General features: G+C 36.6%; 1 protein-coding gene across 1 annotated transcript; it reads right to left on the bottom strand.

Moving 5' to 3' along the window:
- Nucleotides 1–17,530: 17,530 nt before the first annotated feature.
- On the bottom strand, nt 17,531–23,651 carry LOC132253793 (uncharacterized). Its single transcript, XM_059736855.1, has 8 exons — nt 23,625–23,651; nt 23,240–23,523; nt 22,420–23,088; nt 21,901–22,338; nt 18,640–19,331; nt 18,389–18,584; nt 18,089–18,315; nt 17,531–18,027 (listed from the first exon to the last, which is right to left on the bottom strand). The coding sequence occupies exons 1-8, from the start codon at nt 23,649–23,651 to the stop codon at nt 17,531–17,533; spliced, it is 3,030 nt and encodes a 1,009-aa protein (XP_059592838.1).
- Nucleotides 23,652–24,090: the final 439 nt, after the last annotated feature.

The following is a 24,090-nucleotide window of genomic DNA, read 5'->3' as shown; positions in this document are numbered from 1 at the left end:
AAATCCCAACTTTTAGGTCTTTTGTTTGGAATTTCTTAATTTTCTTAGTTCCTTTTTTGCTCCTCCTAAAATCATTTTTTTTTTAAATAATTTAAATTATTTTCAAAAGGAAAAAAATCATTTAAGGACTTTAAAAGAAAATTCGTTTTAGGTTTAGGGCAAAGATCTCACTTTCTTTTAAAAACATGCAACTCATTTTATACAAGTTGCATTCTCTTTTTGGTTTTCCAAAAACTTTGTTTTTATTCACATAATTTTGAACTTGTGCCCCCAAACTAATGGGAATGTCCTTGGCCTTGATAATCTTTTCACTTGAGGTTGAGGATGTATGGGTTATGGAATATTGAATGAAGATTTGATAGAACCCTACATAAAATATATTTTAAAATTAATCATTGCTACCAGTCTCAACTTAGCTAATGACCTTTTAGTTTTAATTATTTTTGGAGTGTATTAAATTTTTTTTTTCCACAATTGTGTGATGTTACTCACTTCTTGAAATTGATTCTAAAATGTTATTTGCATCAAAAAAGCTTTTCCCAAAGTTGATTTATTTAGTTGGTTATATACCTTGTATAGCTGATGTCTTTGTAAGTTCATGCCATGCAGATATTATGCTCTCATAATTGCTTGTCATCATCTTTTATCCTAGCTTCTCCATTTGTATTGAAAATGCATTGCGTTAAAGATATGCTCTTCAGGTACACTCTCCACCATTCACTTCTTTTTAGTTACATATGAAATGTTTTGTGTGAACCATACCATGTTTGATATTGGCACTAAGTGCCTTGATGTTTGTTTGATTTTCGCTGATGAGATGCATGTTATATATTTTGTTGTTTTAACTAACTTTAGCATCTTGTAATACTTTAAATTGCAGGTATTACTCTTCCTTTATGGTCTAACTTGAATTATTTGCTTAGCATGCTTAATATGTTATTGGAATTTAAGTAATCACCATTAGTCTTCCTTGATTCCCTCTATTAATCACTTAATTTTCGTACTTCCCTCAATTTAGTCGGTAGAGACCTTTTCAAGGGTTTAGAGTACCATTACCTTAAGGTACCTTCCTGATAGGTAACTTGATCTTTGGACCTAAACTCGGATTTATTATTTCAAAGACATGTTTTTCCAAAAGTTTAAGGTGTCATTTTTCTTAGGCTTTTAGTTTCTTATATTATTTTCCCTATAAAAAATAAATAAAAATAAGTGGCATGAGAACTCCAAATTTTAATAAAATATCAATTTTTCACAAATAAAAAATGAATCTCGTCGTTGAGTGGGGACGCAAGTGAGAAATGTAAGTCCATAGTAACCCCCTTCCTAGACTTTGTTTATGGCACATTCTTTCTTTTAGTTTGATTAGAGTATCCCCCATCCTTAACATTGTTTAGGGCATCCCTTTTTCCTTGAGTTTTTTTTTTTTTGGGCATCCCCCTTAGTTTGTTTAGGACATCCCCCTTTCCTTTAGTTTGTTTAGCATCACCCTTTCCTTTAGTTTATTTAGGTCATTTTCCTTTATTAGGGCATCCACCTTCCTTTAATTTGTTTAAGGCATCTCCTTTCTTAGAGTTTCCATAAGTCATCATATTCCCTTGAGTTAAATTAGGGAATCACCCTTCCTTCATTTTCTTAGGTCATCCCTCTTCGTGGAGTTTTTATTTTTATTTTTAAATTCATCCTTATTTCCTAATTTTGTTTATGACATCCCCTTTCCTAGAGTTTCTTTAAGGCATCCCCCTACCCTTAGTTTGTTTAGGTCATCCCATTTCCTTGATTATTATTAGGGAATCTCCCTTCCTTGACTTTGTTTAGGACATCCCGTTTTCCTTTAGTTGTTTTTTTAGCATCCCCTTTAAGTTTTTTTTAGGGCATTCCATTTCTTTGAATTTGTTTGGGGCATTCATTTTCCCCGAGTGTTATCATGATACCCCCCCTTCCTTTAGTTTGCCTAGGCCATGGGGTTCCTTAAGTTTCCTTAGTGCATCACCCTTCCTTCACATTCTTAGGTCATTCCTCTTCATGGAGATTGTTTAGTTCATTCCCCTTCCTAGAGTTTGTGTAGAGCATTCACCTTAGTTGAATTTGTTTAAGGCATCCCCTTACTAAGTGTTTATTCAGTGCACTCCCACTTCTTTAAGTTTTATAGGGCATCCACATTCCTAGAGTTTTTTAACAACATCCCCTGTCCTTGAATTTGTTTATGGCATAGAGTTTCATTAAGGCATCCTTTCATTTAGTTCTTGTGGGGAATCCCTTCCTTGATTTTCTTTTGGACACCCTCCTTTCCTTTAGTTTGTTTAAAGTATTGTCATTCCATGAATTTGTTTAGGGTATTCCCATTCCTTTAGTTTGTTTAGGGCATCCCCATTCCTTGAGTTTCTTTAGTGCATCACCCTCCCTTGAGTTACATTAGGGCATCTCCCTTTCTTGAGTTTCTTAGGTCAACCCTCTTCATGGAGATTGTTTAGTTCATTCCCTTTCTTGGACTTTGTGTAGAGCATCCCCTTTCCTTAAGTTTGTTTAGGGCATCCCCCTTTCAATAGTTGATTTAGTGCACCCCCACTTTCTTAAGTTTTATAGGGCATGCACCTCCTGTAGTTTGTTCAACACCTCCCATTTTCTATATATTTTTGGCACATCTCCCTTCATTGAGTTTGTCTAGGGAATCCCCTTTCTTGGAGTTTGTCTACTATGACAACTGCTTTCCATCACTGTTATTAACACATCCCCCTTTCATTAGTTTTTTATAACGTCTCCCTACCCCTTGAGTTGGTTTATGGTATACCCTCTTGGAGTTTATTTAGGACATCTTCCTTTCTCTAGTTTGTTTAGGACATCTTCCTTCAGTGACTTTGTTTAGGGCATCTCCCATACTCAAGTCTTATAAAGGCATTCCCCTTCCTTGAGTTTGTGTGTGGCATCCCCATTCCCTAACTTTGTTTATGGGATCCGCCTTACTTTAGTTTGTTTAAGGATTTCCCCATCCTTGAGTCTGTTTAGGGAATCCCCCTTCATTGAGTGTTACTAGGGCATCTCTCTTCCTAAATTGTTATTAAGGAATCCCCCTTCCATTAGTTTGTTTAGGGCATCCCCATTCCTTGAGTTTCTTGGGGCACCCTTTTCCCTTGGGTTACTTTAGGGCTTCACCTTCCTTGAGTTTCTTAGTCCCTTTTCATGAAGATTATTTAATTCGTTCCCCTTCCAGGAGTTTGTGTAAAGGATCCCCCTTGCTTGAGTTTATGGCACCCCCTTCCAAGAGTTGATTTAGTGCACTCCCACTTCCTTAAGATTCATAGCACATTTGCCTCTTGGAGTTTGTTAAGCCCCTCCCTCCCCCTTTCTTGAGTTTTTTTTTTTTTTTTTTTGGCACATCTCCCTTTGTTGAGTTTGCCTAGGATCATTTCCCTTCTTAGAGTTTGTTTAAGGCATCCGCTTTCCTATAGTTTTATTAGGGTATCCCCTTCCTTTAGTTTGTTTTGTGCATCCATGTTCCTTGAATTTCCTTAGGCCATCCCACTCCCTTGAGTTACATTAGGGCGTCACCCTTGCTTTAGCTTCTTAGGTCATTCTTTTTCATGGAGATTTTGTAATTCATTCCCTTTCCAAGAGTTTGTTTAGAGCATCCCCCTTCCTTGAGTTTGTTAATGCCATCCCCTTCCCAAATTTTGTTTAGAGAATCCCCCTTCTTTGAGTTTCTTTAGCGCATGCTTCATTGAGTCTTGTTAGCACATCCCCTTCTTTGAGTTTGTTTACAACATTCTCCTTCCATATCTTTGTTTAGGGCATCCCCCTTCCTTGAGTCATATTAAGACGTCCCACTATCCCTTAGTTTCTTTATAGAATATCTATTTCTTGAGAATTTTTTTAGTGCATCCCCCTTCCTAGAGTTTGTTTAGGGCAACCTGATTCTTAGAGTTACTTATGGCATCCTCCTCATTTGATTATGTTTAAGGCAACCCCCATCCTTGAGTCTTATTAGCGCATTCCCCTTCCATGAGTTTCCTAATGGCAACGCCTTTTTTTTTTTAGTTTGTTTAGGGCATCCTCCATTGTTGAGTTTATTTAGGGCAACCTCATATTTTGTGTTTCTTTAATGCATGTACCTTCCTTAAGTTCATTTAGGGAATGTGATTTCATCGAGTCTTATTAAGGCATCTTTTTCCATTATTTTCTTTAAGACATCCCCTTTCATTCAATTAATTTATGACATTCACCTTCCTTATCTATATTTACATCATCCCCTTTTCTTCAATGTTATTAAGGCATCTCTTCCTCCCCGTCCCATAGATTCTTTGTAGAATTCCTATTCCTTGCATTTGTTTAGGTTATGCCCCCATCCTTGAGTATGTTTAGCACACCCCCCTTTCTTGAGTTTGTTTAAGGGTATGCCCTATTCCTTGAGTATGTTCAAGACATCCTCCTTATTTGAGGTTTTTTCGGGCATCCCCTTCCTTAGGTTTGTTTAGGGTATTCCCCTTCATTGAGTTTATTTAGGGCATCCTCTTTCCTCGAGTGTTATTAGGGTATTCCCATTCCTCTATTTTTTTAGGACATTCCTGTTCATTGGGCTATCAAACTACCTTGATTTACATTAGTCCAGCACCTTTCCTTCAGTTTCTTAGGTCATCCATCTTCATGGAGATTCTTAATTCATTCCCTTTCCTAGAGTTTGTTTAGACCAACAACCAACCTTCCTTCAATTCTTTTAGCACATACCATTTCCTAGGGATTACTTAGCAGACTCCCACTTCCTTTAGTGTAGTAGGGCATCCCCATCTAGTAGTTTGTTTAGCGCAACTCCATTTCTTGAGGTTGTTTAGCACAACCGCTTTTGTTGGGATTGGGCATCCCCCTTGGTAGAGTTTGTTTGTGGCATGCCCTTTCTATGAGTCTTATTAGTGAATCCCCCTTCTTAATGTTCATTTACAACGTTCTTCTTCCATTGGCTTTTTAAGGGGATCCTCCTTCCTTGATTTTGTTTAGAGATTTCCCTTCATTAAGTTTATTAAGGGCATCGGGCATCCCACTTCCTTAAGTTTATTTAGGGTATCCCTCGTCCTTCAAGCCATAATCAGGATGTCATCCTAGGTTTTATCTAAACATAATCATTTGTTCTCGAGATTGCTCATCATTGGAACACCATTCATACTACTATTCATTTTCATTCTTAGTTTGTTTAGTTTCACATCATTGAGATCCCATCCTAGGTTCTATCTAAGCTAATTCGTTTGTTCTTTTGATTGCTCATCATTGGACCATAATTCTTGGTTTTATCTATGTTCATTCTTCGTTCCTTTAGTTCCCCCGTCATTGGGTTACTATCCTTGTTTTAATATAAGTTTCTTTGTTGGTTCCTCTGATTTCTCATCACTAGGACGTCATCCTAGGTTCTATCTATATCCAATTTGAGTTAATTTTGTGTCTGATTGTCTGTATACCATCCTAGGTTCTACCTAAACTTAGTTGGTTGTTTGTTATGTTTCACATCATTGTGATGTCATCTTAGTTTCTATCTAGGTTTATTTTTAGTTCCTTTGGGTTCCACACATTTGGATACAATCCTAGGTTCGACCTATGTTCATTGTTCATTTAATTGGTTTCCCATCATTGTGAACTATCTAAGTTTATTCGTATGTTCCTTTGGTTTCTCATAATTAGGACGCCATACTATGAGTTTGTTTAAGGGTTTGCACTATTCCTTGAGTGTGTTCAGGACATCCTCCTTCCATGAGTTGTTTTTGGGCATCCCCTTCCTTAAGTTTGTTTGTGGTATTCCCCTTCATTGAGTTTATTTAGGGCATCCTCTTTCATCAAGTGTTATTAAGGTATTCCCATTCCTCAATTTTTTAAGGACATTCCTGTTCATTGGCCTATCAAACTACCTTGATTTACTTTAGTCCATCACCCTTCCTTCAGTTTCTTAGGTCATCCATCTTCATGGAGATTTTTAATTCATTCCCTTTCCTAGAGTTTGTTTAGACAACCAACCTTCGTTCAATTCTTTTAGCGCATACCCTTTCCTAGGGATTACTTAGCAAACTCCCACTTCCTTTAGTGTAGTAGGGCATCCCCATCCAGTAGTCTGTTTAGCGCAATCGCTTTTGTTGGGATTGGGCATCCCTGTTTGGTGGAGTTTGTTTGTGGCATGCCCTTTCTATGAGTATTGTTAGTGAATCCCCCTTCTTAATGTTCATTTATGACGTTCTACTTCCATTGGCTTTTTAAGGGCATCCCGCCTACTCAAATTTGATTAGAGCATCCCCCTTCCTTGACTTTGTTTAGAGATTTCCCTTCATTAAGTTTATTAAGGGCATCGTTTAGGGCATCCCACTTCCTTAAGTTTATTTAGGGTATCCCTCATCCTTGAAGCCATAATCAGGATGTCATCCTAGGTTTTATCTAAATATAATCATTTGTTCTTGAGATTGCACATCATTGGAACGCCATTCATACTACTATTCATTTTCATTATTAGTTTGTTTAGTTTCACATCATTGAGATCTCATCCTAGGTTCTATCTAAGCTAATTCGTTTGGTCTTTTGATTGCTCATCATTGGACCATAATTCTTGGTTCTATATCTCTTCATTCTTAGTTCCTTTAGTTATCCGTCATTGGGTTACTATCATAGTTTTAATCTAAGCTTATTCGTATGTTCGTTTGGTTTCTCATAATTAGGACGCCATCCTAGGTTCTATCATAGGTCATTCTAACTTCCTAAGGTTTTCCATCAATGGGATGCCGTCCTAGTTTCTATTTAAGCTTATTTCTTTCTTGTTTTTGTTTCTCATCATTGACATGTCATCCTAGGTTCTATCTGTGCTTAATTTTAGTTCCTTTTGTTTAAAATTTATGGGAACCCATGCTAGGTTGAATCCAAGCTTATTTGTTTCTTCCTTTGCTTTATGCTCATTGCAAGACCATCCTAGTGTCTATCGATGTTCGTTCGTAGTTCCTTTGGTTTCTCATCATTGAGATGTCGTTCTAGGTCCCACCATCATTGGAACACCATTCTAGGTTCTATCTTTTTCCATTTTTACTTCCTAAGGTTTGCCATCATTTGGATGTGACCTAAGTTCTATCTAAGCTCATGTTTGTTCTTTTGATTACTTATCATTGGAACGCCTTTCTTGGCTTTATCTATGTTCATTCTAAGTTTCCTTAGTTTCCCATCTTAGTTCCTTCTGTTTATCTTCACTAGGATGCTATCGTAGGTTCTATCTATGTTCAATTTGATTTCCTTTCATTGGGATGCCATCCTAGTTTCTATCTAAGCTTAGTCGTTTTTTCCTTTGGTTTGCCATCACCGAGATGCCTTTCTAGCATCTATCTATGTTCAAAGTCAGTTCCTTTAGTTTCTTATCGTGGAGATGCAATCTTAGGTTTCTACCTCTACTTAGCTTGTTGTTTCTTTGGTTTCTCATTGTTGAAATGCCACCCTAGTTTTTATCTATGTTCGTTCTTAGTTCCTTTGGTTTCCCGACATTTGGATTCGGTCTTCTGGCTACGTTTATTGTTAGTTCCTTTAGTTTTGAATCATTGGGAAGCCATCCAAGGATCTATCTAAGGTTATTTGTAGCGTTTCTCATCATTGTGACGCCATCCTAGTTTCTATGTATGTTTGTTTTGAATCCCTTTGGGTTCCATCCTAGGTTTTGTTTATGTTCATTGATGGTTCCTTTCGTTTCCAATTATTGCGAAATCATCATAGATTCTATCTAAGATAAATTATTTGTTCCTTAGTTTCCAATTATTGCAATGCCATTCTAGGTTCTATGTTTGTTCATTCTTACTTCCTAAGGTTCCCATTCATTAGGATGTCATTCGAGTTTTTATGTGTTCTTATTTCTTCATTCCTTTGGTTGGTTATCAATGTGGCGCCATCCTACAATCTATATATATTCATTCATAGTTACTTTGGTTTCACATCACTAGGATGCCATCCTAAGTTCTATCTAATCTTGTGCTTATGTTCCTTTGCCTTCTCCTCGTTTTGATGCCATCCTAGTTTCTATCTATGTTCGTTCTTAGTTCCTTTGGTTTCTAATCGTTGGGGCAACATCCTAGTTTCTATCTATGTTCTTTGTTAGATCCTTCGATTTCCCACCATTGGGATGTCATCCTTTGATTGCTCATCATTGGAACATCAATCTTAGTTCTATCTATTTTCATTCTCAATTCCTTTAGTGTCCTATCATTAGGATGTGATCCTAGGTTCTATTTAAGCTTATTCATTTGTTCCTTTTGTTCTCATCACTGGGACGTCATCCTAGGTTCTATATATGTTCAATTTTAGTTACTTTGGTTTCCAATAGTTGGGATGCCATCCTAGGTAGACCTAAGATTAGTCGGTTGTTTCTTTGGCTTCTCATCATTGTGACACCATCAATGGGATGCCATCCTTGTTTCTCTACAAGGTTTTTATCTAAAGCTTATTTCTTCGTTCCTTTTGATTTTCATCACTGGAATGCCATCCTAGGTTCTAACTATGTTGAATTTTTGTTCATTTGGTTTCCAATCATTAGAATATGATCCTATTTTCTACCAAGGATTAGTCAAGATTGTTTCTTTCGCTTCTCATCATTGTGATGCCATCGTAGTTTCTGTCTATGTTCGTTCTTAGTTCGTTTGGTTTCCAAACATTTGGATGCCATCCTACGTTCTATAGGTTCATTGTTAGTTCCTCTGATTTTCAATCATTAGGAAGTCATCCTAAGCTCTATCTATGGTTGTTCATTTGTTCCCTTAATTTCTCATCATTGGGAACCCATCCTAGGCTCTATCTATGCTCATTGTATGTTCCTTCGGTTTCCAATCATTGAGAAGGTATCCTAGGTTCTATCCATGCTTATTCATTTGTTCCTTTCGTTTCTCATCATTAGCATGCCATCCTAGGCTTTATTTACGTTAATTCTTTCCTCCTAAGGTTTCCATCATTAGGATGCAATCTTGGTTTCCATCTAAAGCTTATTTCTCTGCTCCTTTCGGTTCTCATCATTGAGACTCATCCTATGTTCATTCTTTGTTCATTTAAAGCATATTCGATTGTTCGTTCGATTGCTTTATGGGATCTATCTACGGTTATTTGTTTATTCTTTTAGTTTCTTAACATTGAAACGTAATCATAGGTTCAATCATCCTAAGTTCCTTTTGTTTCCCATAATTGCGAAGCCATCCAAGGTTCGATCTAAGCTTATTCGTTTCTCATCTTAAGGACACCACCTTATATTCTATCTATGTTCATTCTTAGTTCCATCGGTTTCCCATCATTGGGATGCCATCCTAGGTTTTAGTTTCTATTTAAAGCTTATTTATTTGTTCCTTTTGATTTTCATCACTAGGATGCCATCCTAGGTTCTATCTATGTTGAGTTTTCGTTCATTTGGTTTCCAATCATTGGAATGTCATCCCATGTTCTACCTAAGATTAGTCGATTGTTTCTTTCATTTCTCATTGTTGTGACACCATCGTAGTTTATATCAATGGTAGTTCTTAGTTCCATCATTAGGATGCCATTCTACTTTCCATCTAAAGCTTATTTCTTTGTTCCTTTTGTTTCTCATCATTGAGACTACATCCTATGTTTTATCTATGTTCATTGTTAGTTCATCTAATGCATATTCCTCTGTTCCTTCAATTGCTCATCGTTAGAACGCCATTCTTGGTTCTATCTATTTTCATTCTCAGTTCCTTTAGTTTCCCATGCTTGAGATGTCATCCTAGTTTTTATCTAAACTTATTCGTTTGTTCCTTTCTTTTCCCATCACTAGGACGTCATCCAAGGTTCTATTTATGTTCAATTTTGGTTCCTTATTTGTTTTGATCATTGGGATGCCATCCTGTTTCTAGCTAAGCTTAGTCGGTTGTTTCTTTGTTGTATCATCATTTTGATGCCAACCAAGTTTCTGCCCGTGTTCGTTTTTAGTTCCTTTGGTTTCCTAAGAATTGGATTCTATCCAAGGTTTTTGTCTATGTTCAATGTCATTTTCTTTGGTTTCCAATCATTGTGAAGTCATCCTAGGTTCTCTCTCTAAGGTTATTTGTTTCTTCATTTGGTTTATCATCATTGAGACATCATCCTAGGTTATATCTATCCTCATTGAGACTTCCTTTTGTTTCCCATCATTGCGAATCTGTCACACCCCTGTTTTTTTTTTTTTTTTCAAACTTTACAATTGATACTCAAATACAGTATAAGTGCTCTAAAAAAAATATGAGGATACAAAAATTTAAATGTCGAGTTTCTGCTTGATTTGGTGCAAAAAGAGAATATGCAAAACTTGTTATAAAGAGTACATCCTATATTAAACTTTATAACAATTAGTTAACAAAATATGATTCGTTTTACAAAAGAAACTTGTACTATGTTAATTTACATATATATCAAAACCCCATGGTTCACTACGGGTAGCCCATACTACAAGTGTACCTGACAAATATTTATATTACATCATTCCTAAAAAGAGATTCAGTCTTTAACACAAAGGGAAAGTCTCAATACACTTTCAATGCGAGCAAACAACATCCAATCACAATAAAGCAATGCTCAAGCATTATTTCCAACATAGGTCTTTTGACCTGCATCTAAAGGTGGAAGGGATAGGGCAAGTTCACAAGTCAATAGGAAAGTTTATAACCATCCTAGACATACCCATAAAAACCTTGAATTAAACGTATAATAGCATGCATGATAAACATTTTATAACCATTAATAAATATACAATCATGTAAAACATGTATGCATGTGTTTGCTAGTTTCATCTTTGTTTTTCCTCATCCATCCTTTCACAACTGATAAAATGCTAACCCCCACCAATCTACACATCAGATATCAATCCTCCACAAGATACTTGGTCAATATAATGATAACTATTTTGAGACATCACCCAAGAGTAAGTCATATCTTGTGTCTTTTGGGACTCATACCCAAGGGAAGGACCAACCCCACGTCTTTAGGGACTTTACCCAAGGGCAGGACCAACCCCATACACCCACATCAGAGTGTCTTCCTCGAGGGCTTTAGGGACTTTCACCCACATAAGTGCTCTCAATGATATGGGGATACAATAATTTAAATATTGAGTTCCTTCTTGATTTTGTGCAAAAGGAGGATATGCAAAACCTGTTATAGAGAGTGCATCTTGTATTAAACTTTGTAACTATTAATTAACAAAATATGTTTCGTTTCAACAAAGAAACTTGTACTACATTAATTTGCATATACCAAAACCCCATGGTTCACTACGGGTAGCCCATACTACAAGTGTACTTAACAAATATATATATTACATCATTCCTACAAAAAAGATTCAGTCTTTAATACAAAGGCAAAGCCTCAAAACACTATCAATGTGAGCAAACAACATCCAATCACAGTAAAGCAATGCTTAAGCATTATTTCCTGTATAGGTCTTCTGACTTGTATCTAAAGGTGGAAGGGATAGGGTGAGTTCACAACTCAGTAGGAAAGTTTATGACCATCCTAAGCACACCCTTAAAAACTTTGAATTAAACATGTAATAGTATGCATGATAAACATTTTATAACTATTAACAAATATGCAATCATGTCAAACATGTATGCATGTGTTTGTTGGTTTCATCTTTGCTTTTTCTCGTCCATTCTTTCACAACTAATAAACTGTTCACCTCCACCAATCTATATATTAGATATCAATGCTCCACAACATACACGGTCAATATAATAATGACTATTCTTAGACATCACCCAAGGGCAAGTCATACCCCTGTCTTTTGGGACTTATACCCAAGGGCAGACCAACCCCATACACTCACATTGGAGTGTTTTCCTCGAGGGCTTTAGAGACTTTCACCCAAGTACCCACGGTCCCACATAAACAATATATCAAAAGATAATGTTTGTAACATCACATAAACACTTCCCACCAATCAATTCTCTGAATATCATCTGTGATTATTCCATATCCTTCTGTCAATGCAACCACACCATGAACCATTTCCACAACACTAAACCAAGAATCGTCATACCAATATGCGTTCCAATCTCAATGTAACATTTCAACACAATAAACCAAGATGCAATGACACATTAAAACATTTTACGAAATCATAGAAATGACATGAAATTTCCAATAAATGTTTCAAGAAAAGAAATCAGATACATTATGGGATAGCATAAAATTCCCTACCTTACATGGACTTTCCCTCTGTGATTCTTCTATGTAGGCGATCTTTACCTATTACAAGGAACCGAAATAAAACAACATAATTTAGGTTTCTTAACCATGAAAATTTATTCAATAAAAATTTATGAAATTTTCCTTTCTTACTAATTTTTAACAACTTACTGTTATTAATTTTTAATTCTCATATTTTCCAATTAATTACCAAGCACTAATTAACCTAATTAATCGCATGTTTATGAATCTATAATACTTAAGCTAAAACACTTTAATCCTTAATTAATTGTGATTTTTTAACTAAAACATGTTTATATGATTAAACTCAACTTTTACACAAATTTTACCATGAATTTGTTTCAACATACCATTAGGAACCAAAAAAAAAAAAAACTAAATTAAACAACTTGCTTACCTCAAATCTTCACTTTCTCTCTCTAGATCCTCTTTTTAACCCAAGCTGCTGCTGGTGAAATGCTGCAAGCCCCTATGAAGGTCTCCATGGAGCCAAAGTAGGAGGTGGCAGGTCACATGGCTGCCACCAACCCTAACTTTCCATAATTGCACTTTAGTCCTCCAAATTAACCAATATTAAACTTACAATTGCCCATTAGTCCTTTAGGTTTTCATAACTCTAATAAGTCCTTAGGAACCTAATAAGCGTACTTAAATCATTAACTAATCCTACATAACCTTAATTAAATTTTAATTCATAATTGAACAAGATTAGCACTAAACTAGCTTTAACATCTAATTAAACACGTTTAAACTTAAGTACTAAGATAATCATTATTGCCTATTTAATTCATTAGTGCTAGGTATTAATGAATCCATCCAAAGTTTGATCTATGCTTATTCATTTCTTCCTTTTGTTTCTCATCTTTAGGACACCACCTTATGTTCTATCTATGTTTATTCTTAGTTCCAATGGTTTCCCATAGTTAGGATGTCGTCTTAGGTTCTATCTAAGCTTATTCAATTGCTCATCATTAGAACCCCATTCTTATTTCCTTTCATTTCTCATCATCAGGATGCCATCCTAGGTTCTATATAAGCTTATTCATTTGTTCTTTTGACTCATCATAATTGGGACACCGTTCATGGATCCATATATCTTCATCCTTAGGTTCTTCAGTTTTCCGTCATTGTTTTTTCCTTTGGTTTGCCATATTTGGGATGCCTTTCTAGCTTCTATCTATTTTCAAAGTTAGTTCCTTTAGTTTCTGATTGTGGAGATGCAATCTTAGGTTTCTACCTCAGCTTAGCTGGTTGTTTCTTTGGTTTCTCGTTGTTGAAACGCCACCCTAGTTTCTATTTATCTATGTTCATTCTTAGTTCCTTTGGTTTCCTAACATTTGGATTTCGTCCTAGGTTTTGGCTATGTTTATTGTTAGTTCCTTTAGTTTCGAATCATTGGGAAGCCATCCAAGGATCTATCTAAGGTTATTTGTTTAGTTTCTCATCATTGTGACACCATCCTAGGTTCTATGTATGTTTGTTCTTAATTCCTTTGGTATCCAAACATTTGGATGCCATCCTAGGTTTTGTCTATGTTGATTGATAGTACCTTTGGTTTCCAATTATTGTGAAGTCATCATAGGTTCTATCTAAGGTAAATTATTTGTTCCCTAGTTTCATTTCGTTGCATTGCCATTCTAGGTTCTATGTTTGTTCATTCTTACTTCCTAAGGTTCCCATTCATTAGGATGTGATCCGAGTTTTTATGTCTTCTTATTTCTTCATTCCTTTGGTTGTTGATCAATGTGATGCCATCCTACAATCTATATATAGTCATTCGTAGTTCCTTTGGTTTCACATCACTGGGATGCTATCCTAGGTCCTATCTAATCTTATGCATATGTTCCTTTGCTTTCTCCTCATTTCGATGCCATCCTAGTTCCTATCTATGTTCATTCTTAGTTCCTTTGGTTTCTAATTGTTGGGGCAACATCCTAGTTTCTATCTATGTTCATTGTTAGTTCCTTCGGTTCCCCACCATTGGGATGTCATCATTGGAACGTCAATCTTAGTTCTATCTATTTTCATTCTCAATTCCTTTAGTGTCCTATCATTAGGATGTGATCCTAGGTTCTATTTAAGCTTATTCATTTGTTCCTTTTATTCTCATCACTGGGACGTCATCCTGGGTTCTATATATGTTCAATTTTAGTTACTTTGGTTTCCGATAGTTGGGATGCCATCCTAGGTTCTACCTAAGATTAGTCAGTTGTTTCTTTGGCTTCTCATCATTGTGACACCATCAATGGGATACCATCCCAATTTCTATACAAGGTTTTTATCTAAAGCTTATTTCTTCGTTCCTTTTGTTTTTCATCACCAGAAAGCCATCCTAGGTTCTAACTATGTTGAATTTTTGTTCATTTGGTTTCCAATGATTAGAATGTGATCCTATGTTCTCTACCAAGGATTAGTCGATTGTTTCTTTCGTTTCTCATCATTGTGATGCCATCGTAGTTTCTATCTATGTTCGTTCTTAATTCCTTTGGTTTCCAAACATTTGGATGCCATCCTACGTTCTATATAGGTTCATTGTTAGTTCCTCTGATTTTTAATCATTGGGAAGTCATCCTAAGCTCTATCTATGATTGTTCATTTGTTCCCTTGATTTCTCATCATTGGGATCTCGTCCTCGGCTCTATCTATGCTCATTGTAAGTTCCTTCGGTTTCCAACAATTGAGAAGCTATCCTAGGAACATCCATGCATTATCTATGTTCTTTTCATTCCTCATCACTAGCACGCCATCCTAGGCTTTATCTATGTACATTCTTGCCTCCTAAGGTTTCCCATCATTAGGATGCCATCCTAGTTTCCATCTAAAGCTTATTTCTCTGCTCCTTTCGGTTCTCATCATTGAGACTCATCCTATGTTCATTCTGAGTTCACCCCAGTTTTTATCTAAGCTTATTTGTTTATTCCTCTACTTTCTCATCACAAGGACGTCATCCTAGGTTCTATGTATGTTCAATTTTAGTTCCTTTGGTTTCCGATAGTTGGGATTCCATCCTAGGTTCTTCCTAGGATTAGTCAGTTGTTTCTTTGGTTTCTCATTGTAATGACACCATCCTAGTTTCTACCTATGTTCGCTCCTAGTTCCTTTGATTTCCAAACATTTGGATACTATCCATGGTTTTTGTCTATGTTTAATGGTATTTCCCATGATTTCCATTCATTGGGAAGTCATTGTAGGTTCTATCTACAGTTATTCGTTTATTCTTTTTGTTTCTCAACATTGGGACGTAATCATAGTTTCACTCTATGCACATTATAAGTTCCTTTTGTTCTATCTAAGCCATCCAAGGTTCGATCTAAGCTTATTTGTTTCTTTCTTTCGTTTCTCATCTTTAGGACACCATCTTATGTTCATTCTTAGTTCCATTGGTTTCCCATCCTAGATTCTAGTTTCTATATAAAGCTTATTTATTTGTTCCTTTTTTTTTTTCATCACTAGGACGTCATCCTAGGTTCTATCTATGTTGAATTTTCGTTCATTTGGTTTCCAATCATTGGAATGTCATCCTATGTTCTACCTAGGATTAGTCGATTGTATCTTTCGGTTCTCATCATTGTGACACCATCGTAGTTTGTATCTATGTTCGTTCTTAGTTCTTTTGGTTTCCAAACATTGGGATGCCATCCTACGTTCTGTATATGTTCATTGTTAGTTCCTTTGATTTCCAATCATTGGGAAGTCATCCTAAGCTCGATAATGGTTGTTCATTTGTTCCTTTGATTTCTCATCATTGAGACCCCATCCTAGGGTCTATCTATGCTCATTGTAACTTCCTTCGGTTTCCAATCGTTGAGAAGCTATGCTAGGTTCTATCCATGCTTATTTTTTTGTTCCTTTTGTTTCTCATAATTAGCACGCCATCCTAGGCTTTATCTATGTTCGTTCTTGCCTCCTAAGGTTTCCCATCATTAGGATGCCATCCTAGTTTCCATCTTAAGCTTATTTCTTTGCTCCTTTTGGTTCTCATCATTGAGACTCCATCCTATGTTCTATCTACGTTCATCTAAAGCATATTCGTTTGTTCCTTCAATTGCTCATCATTGGAATGCCATTATGTTTTCTATCTATTTTCATTCTATCCAGGCTTATTCATTTGTTCCCTCCCTCTCTCATCATTGGGATGTCATCCGAGGTTCTATGTATGTTCAATTTTAGTTCCTTTGGTCTCCGATAGTTGGGATGCCATCCTAGGTTCTACCTAAGATTAGTTAGTTGTTTCTATGGTTTCTCGTTGTTGTGACTCCATCCTAGTTTCTATCTATGTTTGTTCTTAGTTCCTTTGGATTCCAAACATTTTGATGTTATCCAAGGTTTTTGTCTATGTTCAATGTTATTTCCTTTGGTTTTCATTCATTGGGAAGTCATCCTAGATTATCTAAGCTTATTCGTTTCTCATCTTTAGGACACTACCTTATGTTCTATCTATGTTAATTCTTAGTTCCATTGGTTTCCCATCACTGGGATGCTGTCGTGGGTTCTATCTAAGCTTATTCGATTGCTCATCATTGGGACACCATTCTTGGATCTATATATCGTTGTCCTTAGGTTCTTTAGTTTTCCATGATTCTTATGTCAACCTTGTTTCTATCTAAAGCTTTTTTTTCCTTTTGTTTTCATCACTAGGACGCCATCCTAGATTTATCTATGTTTGTTCATTTGGTTTCCAATCATTGGAATGTCATCCTATGTTATACCTAGAATTAGTCAATTGTTTCTTATCGTTGTGACGCCATCGTAGTTTCTATCTATGTTCATTCTTAGTTCCTAGTATCCAAACATTGGGATTCCATCCTACGTTATGTATAGGTTCATTGTTAGTTCCTTCGATTTTCAATCATTGGGAAGTCATCCGAAGCTCTATCTATGGTTGTTCATTTGTTCCATTGGTTTCTCATCAATGAGACCCCATCCTAGGTTCTATCTATTGCTCATTGTAAGTTCCTTCAGTTTCCAATCATTGGGAAGCAATCCTAGGTTTTATCCACACTTATTCGTTTATTCCTTTTGTTTCTAATCATTTCACGCCATCCTAGGCTTTATCTATGTTCATTCTTGCCTCCTAAGGTTTCCCATTATTACGATGCCATCCTACATTCCATCTGAAGCTTATTTCTTTGTTCTTTTTTTTTTTTTTTTTCCGCATCATTGAGTCTCCATCCTATGTTCATTCTTAGTTCATTTAAAACATATTCGTTTGTTCCTTTGATTGCTCATCATTAGAGCGCCATTCTTGGTTCTATCTATTTTCATTATTAGTTCCTTTAGTTTCCCATGTTGGAGATGTCATCCTAGTTTTTATCAAAACTTATTTGTTTGTTCCTTTCCTTTCCCATCACTAGGACATCATCATCACTGTTATCGTCACCGTTACCGTGACTCTCACCGTTACCGTGACTATCACCATTACCATTGCTGTTATCGTAACCGTAATTATCACCATTATCGTCAATGTTACCATCACCGTTATCATGACCCTAACTGTAATCGTCACCGTTATTGTAACAGTTATTGTCACCGTTACTATTACCATTACCGTTATAGTTACTGTTATCGTAACCGTTACTGTCACCACTATCGTTACCATTACCATTACCATTGGAGTCACCGTCACCATTATTGTGACCATCATCGTCACCGTTATCGTGACCGTTACGGTCACCGTTACTGTGACCGTTATGGTCACCGTTACCATGACTGTTATGATCACCGTTACCGTCACTATGATCATCATTGTTACCATTACCGTTTCCCTTAACATCACCATTACCGTTACCGTTACCCTTACCCTTACCATCACCATTACCATTGTCGATGCCATCACCGTTACCATTACTGTTACCGTCACCGTCATTGTCACCGTTACCATTATTGTTATATTTACTGTTACTATTACGGTTATCGTCATCGTTACCGTTACCATTACTATTACTGTCATCGTTACCATTATCGTTAATGTTTCTATTATTGTTACCGTCACCATTACTGTTACTGTTACCATCACAGTAACTGTAACCGTCACTGTTACCTTGACCGTGATCGTTACCGTATCCATTACCATAACCATCATCGTTACCATCACCGTGACCGTCATCATTACAGTCACCATTTTCATTACCGTTACTATCACCATTACCATTATTGTTACTATTACTGTCGACGTTACCTTACCGTTACTGTTACCATGGACGTTAACATTACTTTTACTGTTATCGTTACCATTACTGTCACCATAACCGTTATAGTGACCATTACCGTTATTGTCATTGTAACTGTTACCATCCCCTTTATAATCACCATTACCGTTACCATCATCGTTACCGTCACCATCACTGTCATCGTGACCATTACCGTCACTGTCCCCGTTACCGTCCTCATTACTGTTACCGTCACTATCATTGTCACCATTACCGTTACCATTATCGTCAAAGTTACCGTCACCGTTACCGTTACTGTTACCATCACCGTTAAAGTCATCGTGACCATTACCATCACCATTATTGTTACCGTTACTCTTTTTGTTATTGTTACTGTCATCGTTACCAGTACTGTTACTATTAACGTAATTTGTACCGTGATCGTGATCATCAATGTAATCGTCACCATGACCATGACCGTTACCACCACCGTGACTGTCACTGTTACCGTCTTCGTTACTGTCACTGTCACCGTTACTGTCTCCATCATAGTTACCGTTACCATCACCATCACTACGACATTGACCGTTACCTTTACTGTCATTATTACCGTCACTGTTATCCTTAACATCACCGTTACCGTTACCGTCACCGACACCGTTATCATCATCGTTACCATTACTATTACTGTCACTGTCATCATTACCATTACCGTTACCGTTACCGTCACCATGCTTGTTACCGCCACCGTTACTATCACCGTAACTGTTATTGTAACCATTATCATAATTGTTATCGTAATCGTTACGGTCACCATTATCGTAATTATTACTGTCACCATTATAGTCACTATTACCATTACTCTCATCATCACCCTCAACGTTACCATTACAATTACCGAAATCGTTACCGTCATCGTTGCTATCACTAGTATAGTCACCGTCACTGTTACCGTGACCATTACCGTGACTGTTGCTGTGACTATTACCGTTAGTGTAATACCTAACACTAATGAATTAAATAGGCAATAATGATTATCTTAGTATTTAATTTTAAACGTGCTTAATTAGTGTTAAAACTAGTTTAGTGTTAATCCTGATTAGTTATGAATTAAAGTTTGATTAAGGATAATTGAGATTAGTTAATGAATTAACCATGCTTATTAGGTTTTTAGGGGCTGATTATAGTTTTGAAAACCTAAAAGACTAATGGGCAATTATGGGTTTTATTTTTGATAACTTGAAGGACTAAAGTGCAAAATTGGGAAGTTGGAGTTACTGGAAGCCAAGTGGCATGCCATCTCCTACTTGGGTGGATTGTCTCCTACTTGGCTGCATGGAGAGCCCTATATAAGGGTCTACAACTCGTTTTGCACCATTTTAGCTGCAACAACTTGGGTTAGAGAGAGAATCTAGAGAGAGAAAGTGTAGATTTGAGGTAAGCAAGTTGTTTAATTTAGTAATTTTGGTTTATTTTGGTTCCTAATGGTATGTTGAAACAAATTAACGGTGAAATTTGTGTAAAAGTTGAGTGTAATTAGCTATAAACATGTTTTAGTTAAAAATCACAATTAATTAAGGGTTAAAGTATTTTAGCTAAAATATTTTATTAATGATAAGATTAGCATAAATCTTTGTATAATGTTGTTTAATTGAAAAATAGATTAGTAAACATGTGATTAATTAGGTTATTTGGACACTTGGGATTTGTTAATGGGTTAGGCTTTGAGAAAAAAAATCAAAACAATTAGTGTTTGGTAATTAATTAGGGAATATTAATATGCATTGTAAATATTGTTTAATTCAATTCAAATTTGATTTGAAAACCTATAGGCATGTGGATTAGAGAATATTAGAATTAAAAATTAGCATCAGTAAATTGTATACATTTTCATCATTAGGAAGTCTAAATTATGTGTTTCATTTCAGTTCCTTGTAATAGGTAAAGATTGTCTACATAGAAGAATCACAGAGGGAAAGTCCGTGTAAGGTAGGGAATTTTATGCTATCCCATAGTGTATCTAATTTCTTTTCTTGAAAAATTTATTGGAAATTTCATATCATTTCTATGCTTTTGTAAAATGTTTTAATGTGTCATTGCATCTCGGTTTATTGTGTTGAAATGTTACATTGAGATTGGAACGCAGATTGGTATGAAGATTCATGGTTCAATGTTGTGGAAATGGTTCATGGTGTGGTTGAATTGACAAAAGGATATGGAATAATCATAGATGATATTTAGAGAATTGATTGGTGGGAAGTATTTATGTGATGCTATAAGCATTATCTTTTGATATATTGTTTATGTGGGACCATGGGTCCTTGGGTGAAAGTCCCTAAAGCCCTTGAGGAAGACACTCCGATGTGGGTGTATGGGGTTGGTCCTGTCCCTAGGTTTTAGTCCCTAAAGACACGGGGTATGACTTGCCCTTGTGTGATGTCCCAGAATAGCCATTATTATATTGACCGTGTATCTTGTGGAGCATTGATATCTGATATATATATATTGGTGGGGGTGAACAGTTTATCAGTTATGAAAGGATGGACAATGAAAAGCAAAGATGAAACCAACAAACATACATGTTCGACATGATTGCATATTTTTTAATGGTTATAAAATGTTTATCATGCATGCTATTACATGTTTAATTCAAAGTTTTTAAGGGTATGCTTAGGATGGTTATAAACTTTCCTACTGAGTTGTGAACTCACCCCCATCCCCTTCCACCTTTAGATGCAAGTCAGAAGGCCTATGTAGGAAATAATGCTTGAGCATTGCTTTACTGTGAATGAATGCTCTTTACTCGCGTTGATAGTGTTTTGAGGCTTTGCCTTTGTAATTAAAGACTGAATCTTTTTGTAGAAATGATGTAATATATATATTTGTTAGGTACACTTGTAGTATGGGCTACCCGTAGTGAACCATGGGGTTTTGGTATATGCAAATTAATGTAGTACAAGTTTCTTTTGTGAAACGAAACATATTTTGTTAATTAATAGTTACGAAGTTTAAAACAAGATGCACTCTTTATAATAGGTTTTGCATATCCTCCTTTTGCACAAAATCAAGAAGGAACTCAACATTTAAATTTTTGTATCCCCATATCTTTGAGAGAACTTGTATTGTATTTGAGTATCAATTGTTTAGTTAAAAAAAAAAAAAAACCCAAGGTGTGACTGTTATTGTTACTGTCATTGTCACCGTTGCCGTGACCGTGACCGTTACTATTACTATTACAATCACCATTTTCGTTATTGTTACTATTATTGATACTGTTACCAGCACCGTTATCGTTTCTGTGACCGTAACCATTACCGTCACCTTTACTGTGAGCGTTACTGTAACCATGATCGTTACCGTAATGTTACATCACCTTCACCGTTACCGTTACCGTTACCCTTACTATCACTATAATAGTTACTACAATCATTACCGTAATCGTTATCGTCATCGTTACCATCACCATCACCGTTACCGTCACCATTACCATTACCATTTTCGTCACCGTTACCATCCCCGTTACTGTCACCGTTACTATTATTGTTACCATTACTATTACTGTCATTGTTACAGTGATCGTTTAACGTTACTGTTATCGTTACAGTGAATGTCATCGTTACCGTTACCGTCATTGTTACTGTCACCGCTATCGTTACCATTGCCATCACCGTTATCATTACTATCACCGTCACCCTTACCATTACCATTACCGTTATTGTCACCGTCACTGTTACCATTGTCGTTACCATAAGCATAACCATTAAAGTGATCGTTATCATGATAGTTACCGTTATCATCACTGTTATCGTTGTCGTTACCGGCACCGTTACAGTGATTGTCATTGTTACCGTTATCATTACTGTTGTCGTAACCATTACTATCACAGTTACTGTCACTGTTATCATCACTGCTACCATCACTATCACCGTTATCGTCCTTGTTACCATTACCATTACTATCACCATTACCAACAGCGTTATCGTCGTCTTTACCGTAATCGTCACTATTACTGTTACCATCATTGTTACCATCACCACTTTCGTGACCATTACCATCACCGTTACCGTCACCGTTATCGTTACCGTTACACTCATCATCACCATTACCGTCATCGTGACCACTACCGTCACCATTATCGTTTCCGTCACTATTACTATCACTGTTACCATCATCATGATCATTATTATTACCGCTACCGTTACTGTCATCGTGACCATTATTAATACCGCTATCATTACTGTCATCGTGACTATTACCGTCATCGTGACCATTACTGTCACCATTACCGTTACCATCATCGTCACCATTACCGTCATTGTGACCATTACCGTCACTATTACTGTTACTGTTATCATTACCGTCAAAGTTACCATCATCGTTACCATTACCGTCACTGTTAACGTCATCATGACCATTACTGTCACTATTATTGTTAACATCACTATTAACGTCAAAGTCACCATTACGGCTACTATCACCATTATCATTACTGTCACCATCCGCGATACTGTTAATATCACTGTAACCGTTACTGTCACCATTACAGCTACTGTCACCGTTACTGTTAACGTTACAGCTACCGTCACCGTTACCGTCAGGATTATCGTCATTGACACCGTTACTGTTATCGTCACCGTTACCATTACTATTACCATTACTCTTTCTATTATCGTTACCATCATCGTGATCGTGATCGTTACCGCTACCGTCACTATCACCGTTACTGTCATTGTTACCGTTATCGTCATCGTCATCTTTACTGTTATTGTCACCATTACGATTACCGTTACCACCACGATAACCATTACCGTCACCGTTACCGTTATCGTTTTCATCATTGTTACCATCACCATTATCTTTAACATTACCATTACTATTTCCATCACTGTTACCAATACCGTTACTGCTACCGTGTCATCGTCACCTTCATCATTACCATCACCGTTTTCGTCATTGTTACCGTCACATTATCTTTAACATTACCATTATTGTTACTGTCACCGTCACCGTCAACGTCACCGTTACTGTGACCATCACCGTTACTGTTAGCGTCACCGTCACCATCACCATTACCGCCACCGTCACCATTACCATCGTCTTTTAAGTCATCGCTATTAGAATAGTTTCTATCACCGTTACCATCACCGTCATCGTCACCGTTATCATTACCGTTACCGTTATAGTGGCCGTTACTCTTACCGTTACCGTTATCATTACTGTTACTATTACCGTAACTGTTACCGTTACTAATACACTCACTGTTACTGTTACCGTCACTATCCCCGTTACCATTACTGTCACCGTTACCATTATCGTCACCATTACTGTTATTGTGATCGTTACTATGACAAGTACCATTATCATCATCGTTTTCGTCACCATGACCATCACCGTTACTATTACCGTAACTGTCATTGTGACCGTGTCCGTCACCATGACCATCACCGTTACTGTCATTGTGACCGTCTCTGTCACCGTTACCGTCACCATCACGGTCACCGTTACTGTAACTGTCATGGTCATGGGCACCGTAATCATCACTGTGACCATCAATGTTACAGTCACTGCTACCGTCATCGTTACCATTACCGTTGCCGTAATCGTTACCGTTATCGTCACCGCTACTATCATCGTTACCGTCCCCATTACTCTCACTGCTACCATTATAGTTATCGTCACCGTTATCGATACTGTTACTGTCACGTTCACCGTTACTGTTATCGTTACCTTTACCATTATCGTAACTGTTACTGTCATCGTT

Source organism: Vitis vinifera, chromosome 1, assembly GCF_030704535.1.
Source record: "Vitis vinifera cultivar Pinot Noir 40024 chromosome 1, ASM3070453v1".
NCBI lineage: Eukaryota > Viridiplantae > Streptophyta > Magnoliopsida > Vitales > Vitaceae > Vitis > Vitis vinifera.
Note: the sequence above shows the minus strand (reverse complement) of the source record. Positions and strands in the feature narration are given on the sequence as shown.

Excerpts from the sequence above, each read along its gene's own strand:
- LOC132253793 (XM_059736855.1), bottom strand. The coding sequence starts at position 23,651 with ATGGTGACGATAATGGTAACGGTGACA. Across the intron at positions 23,524-23,624 it reads CGATAATGGTAACGGTGACA|AGTAACGGCCACTATAACGG; the intron begins GTAATGGTAACG and ends GGTAACGGTAAG. Across the intron at positions 19,332-21,900 it reads AGTAACGTTAAACGATCACT|GTATTACACTAACGGTAATA; the intron begins GTAACAATGACA and ends CATTAGTGTTAG.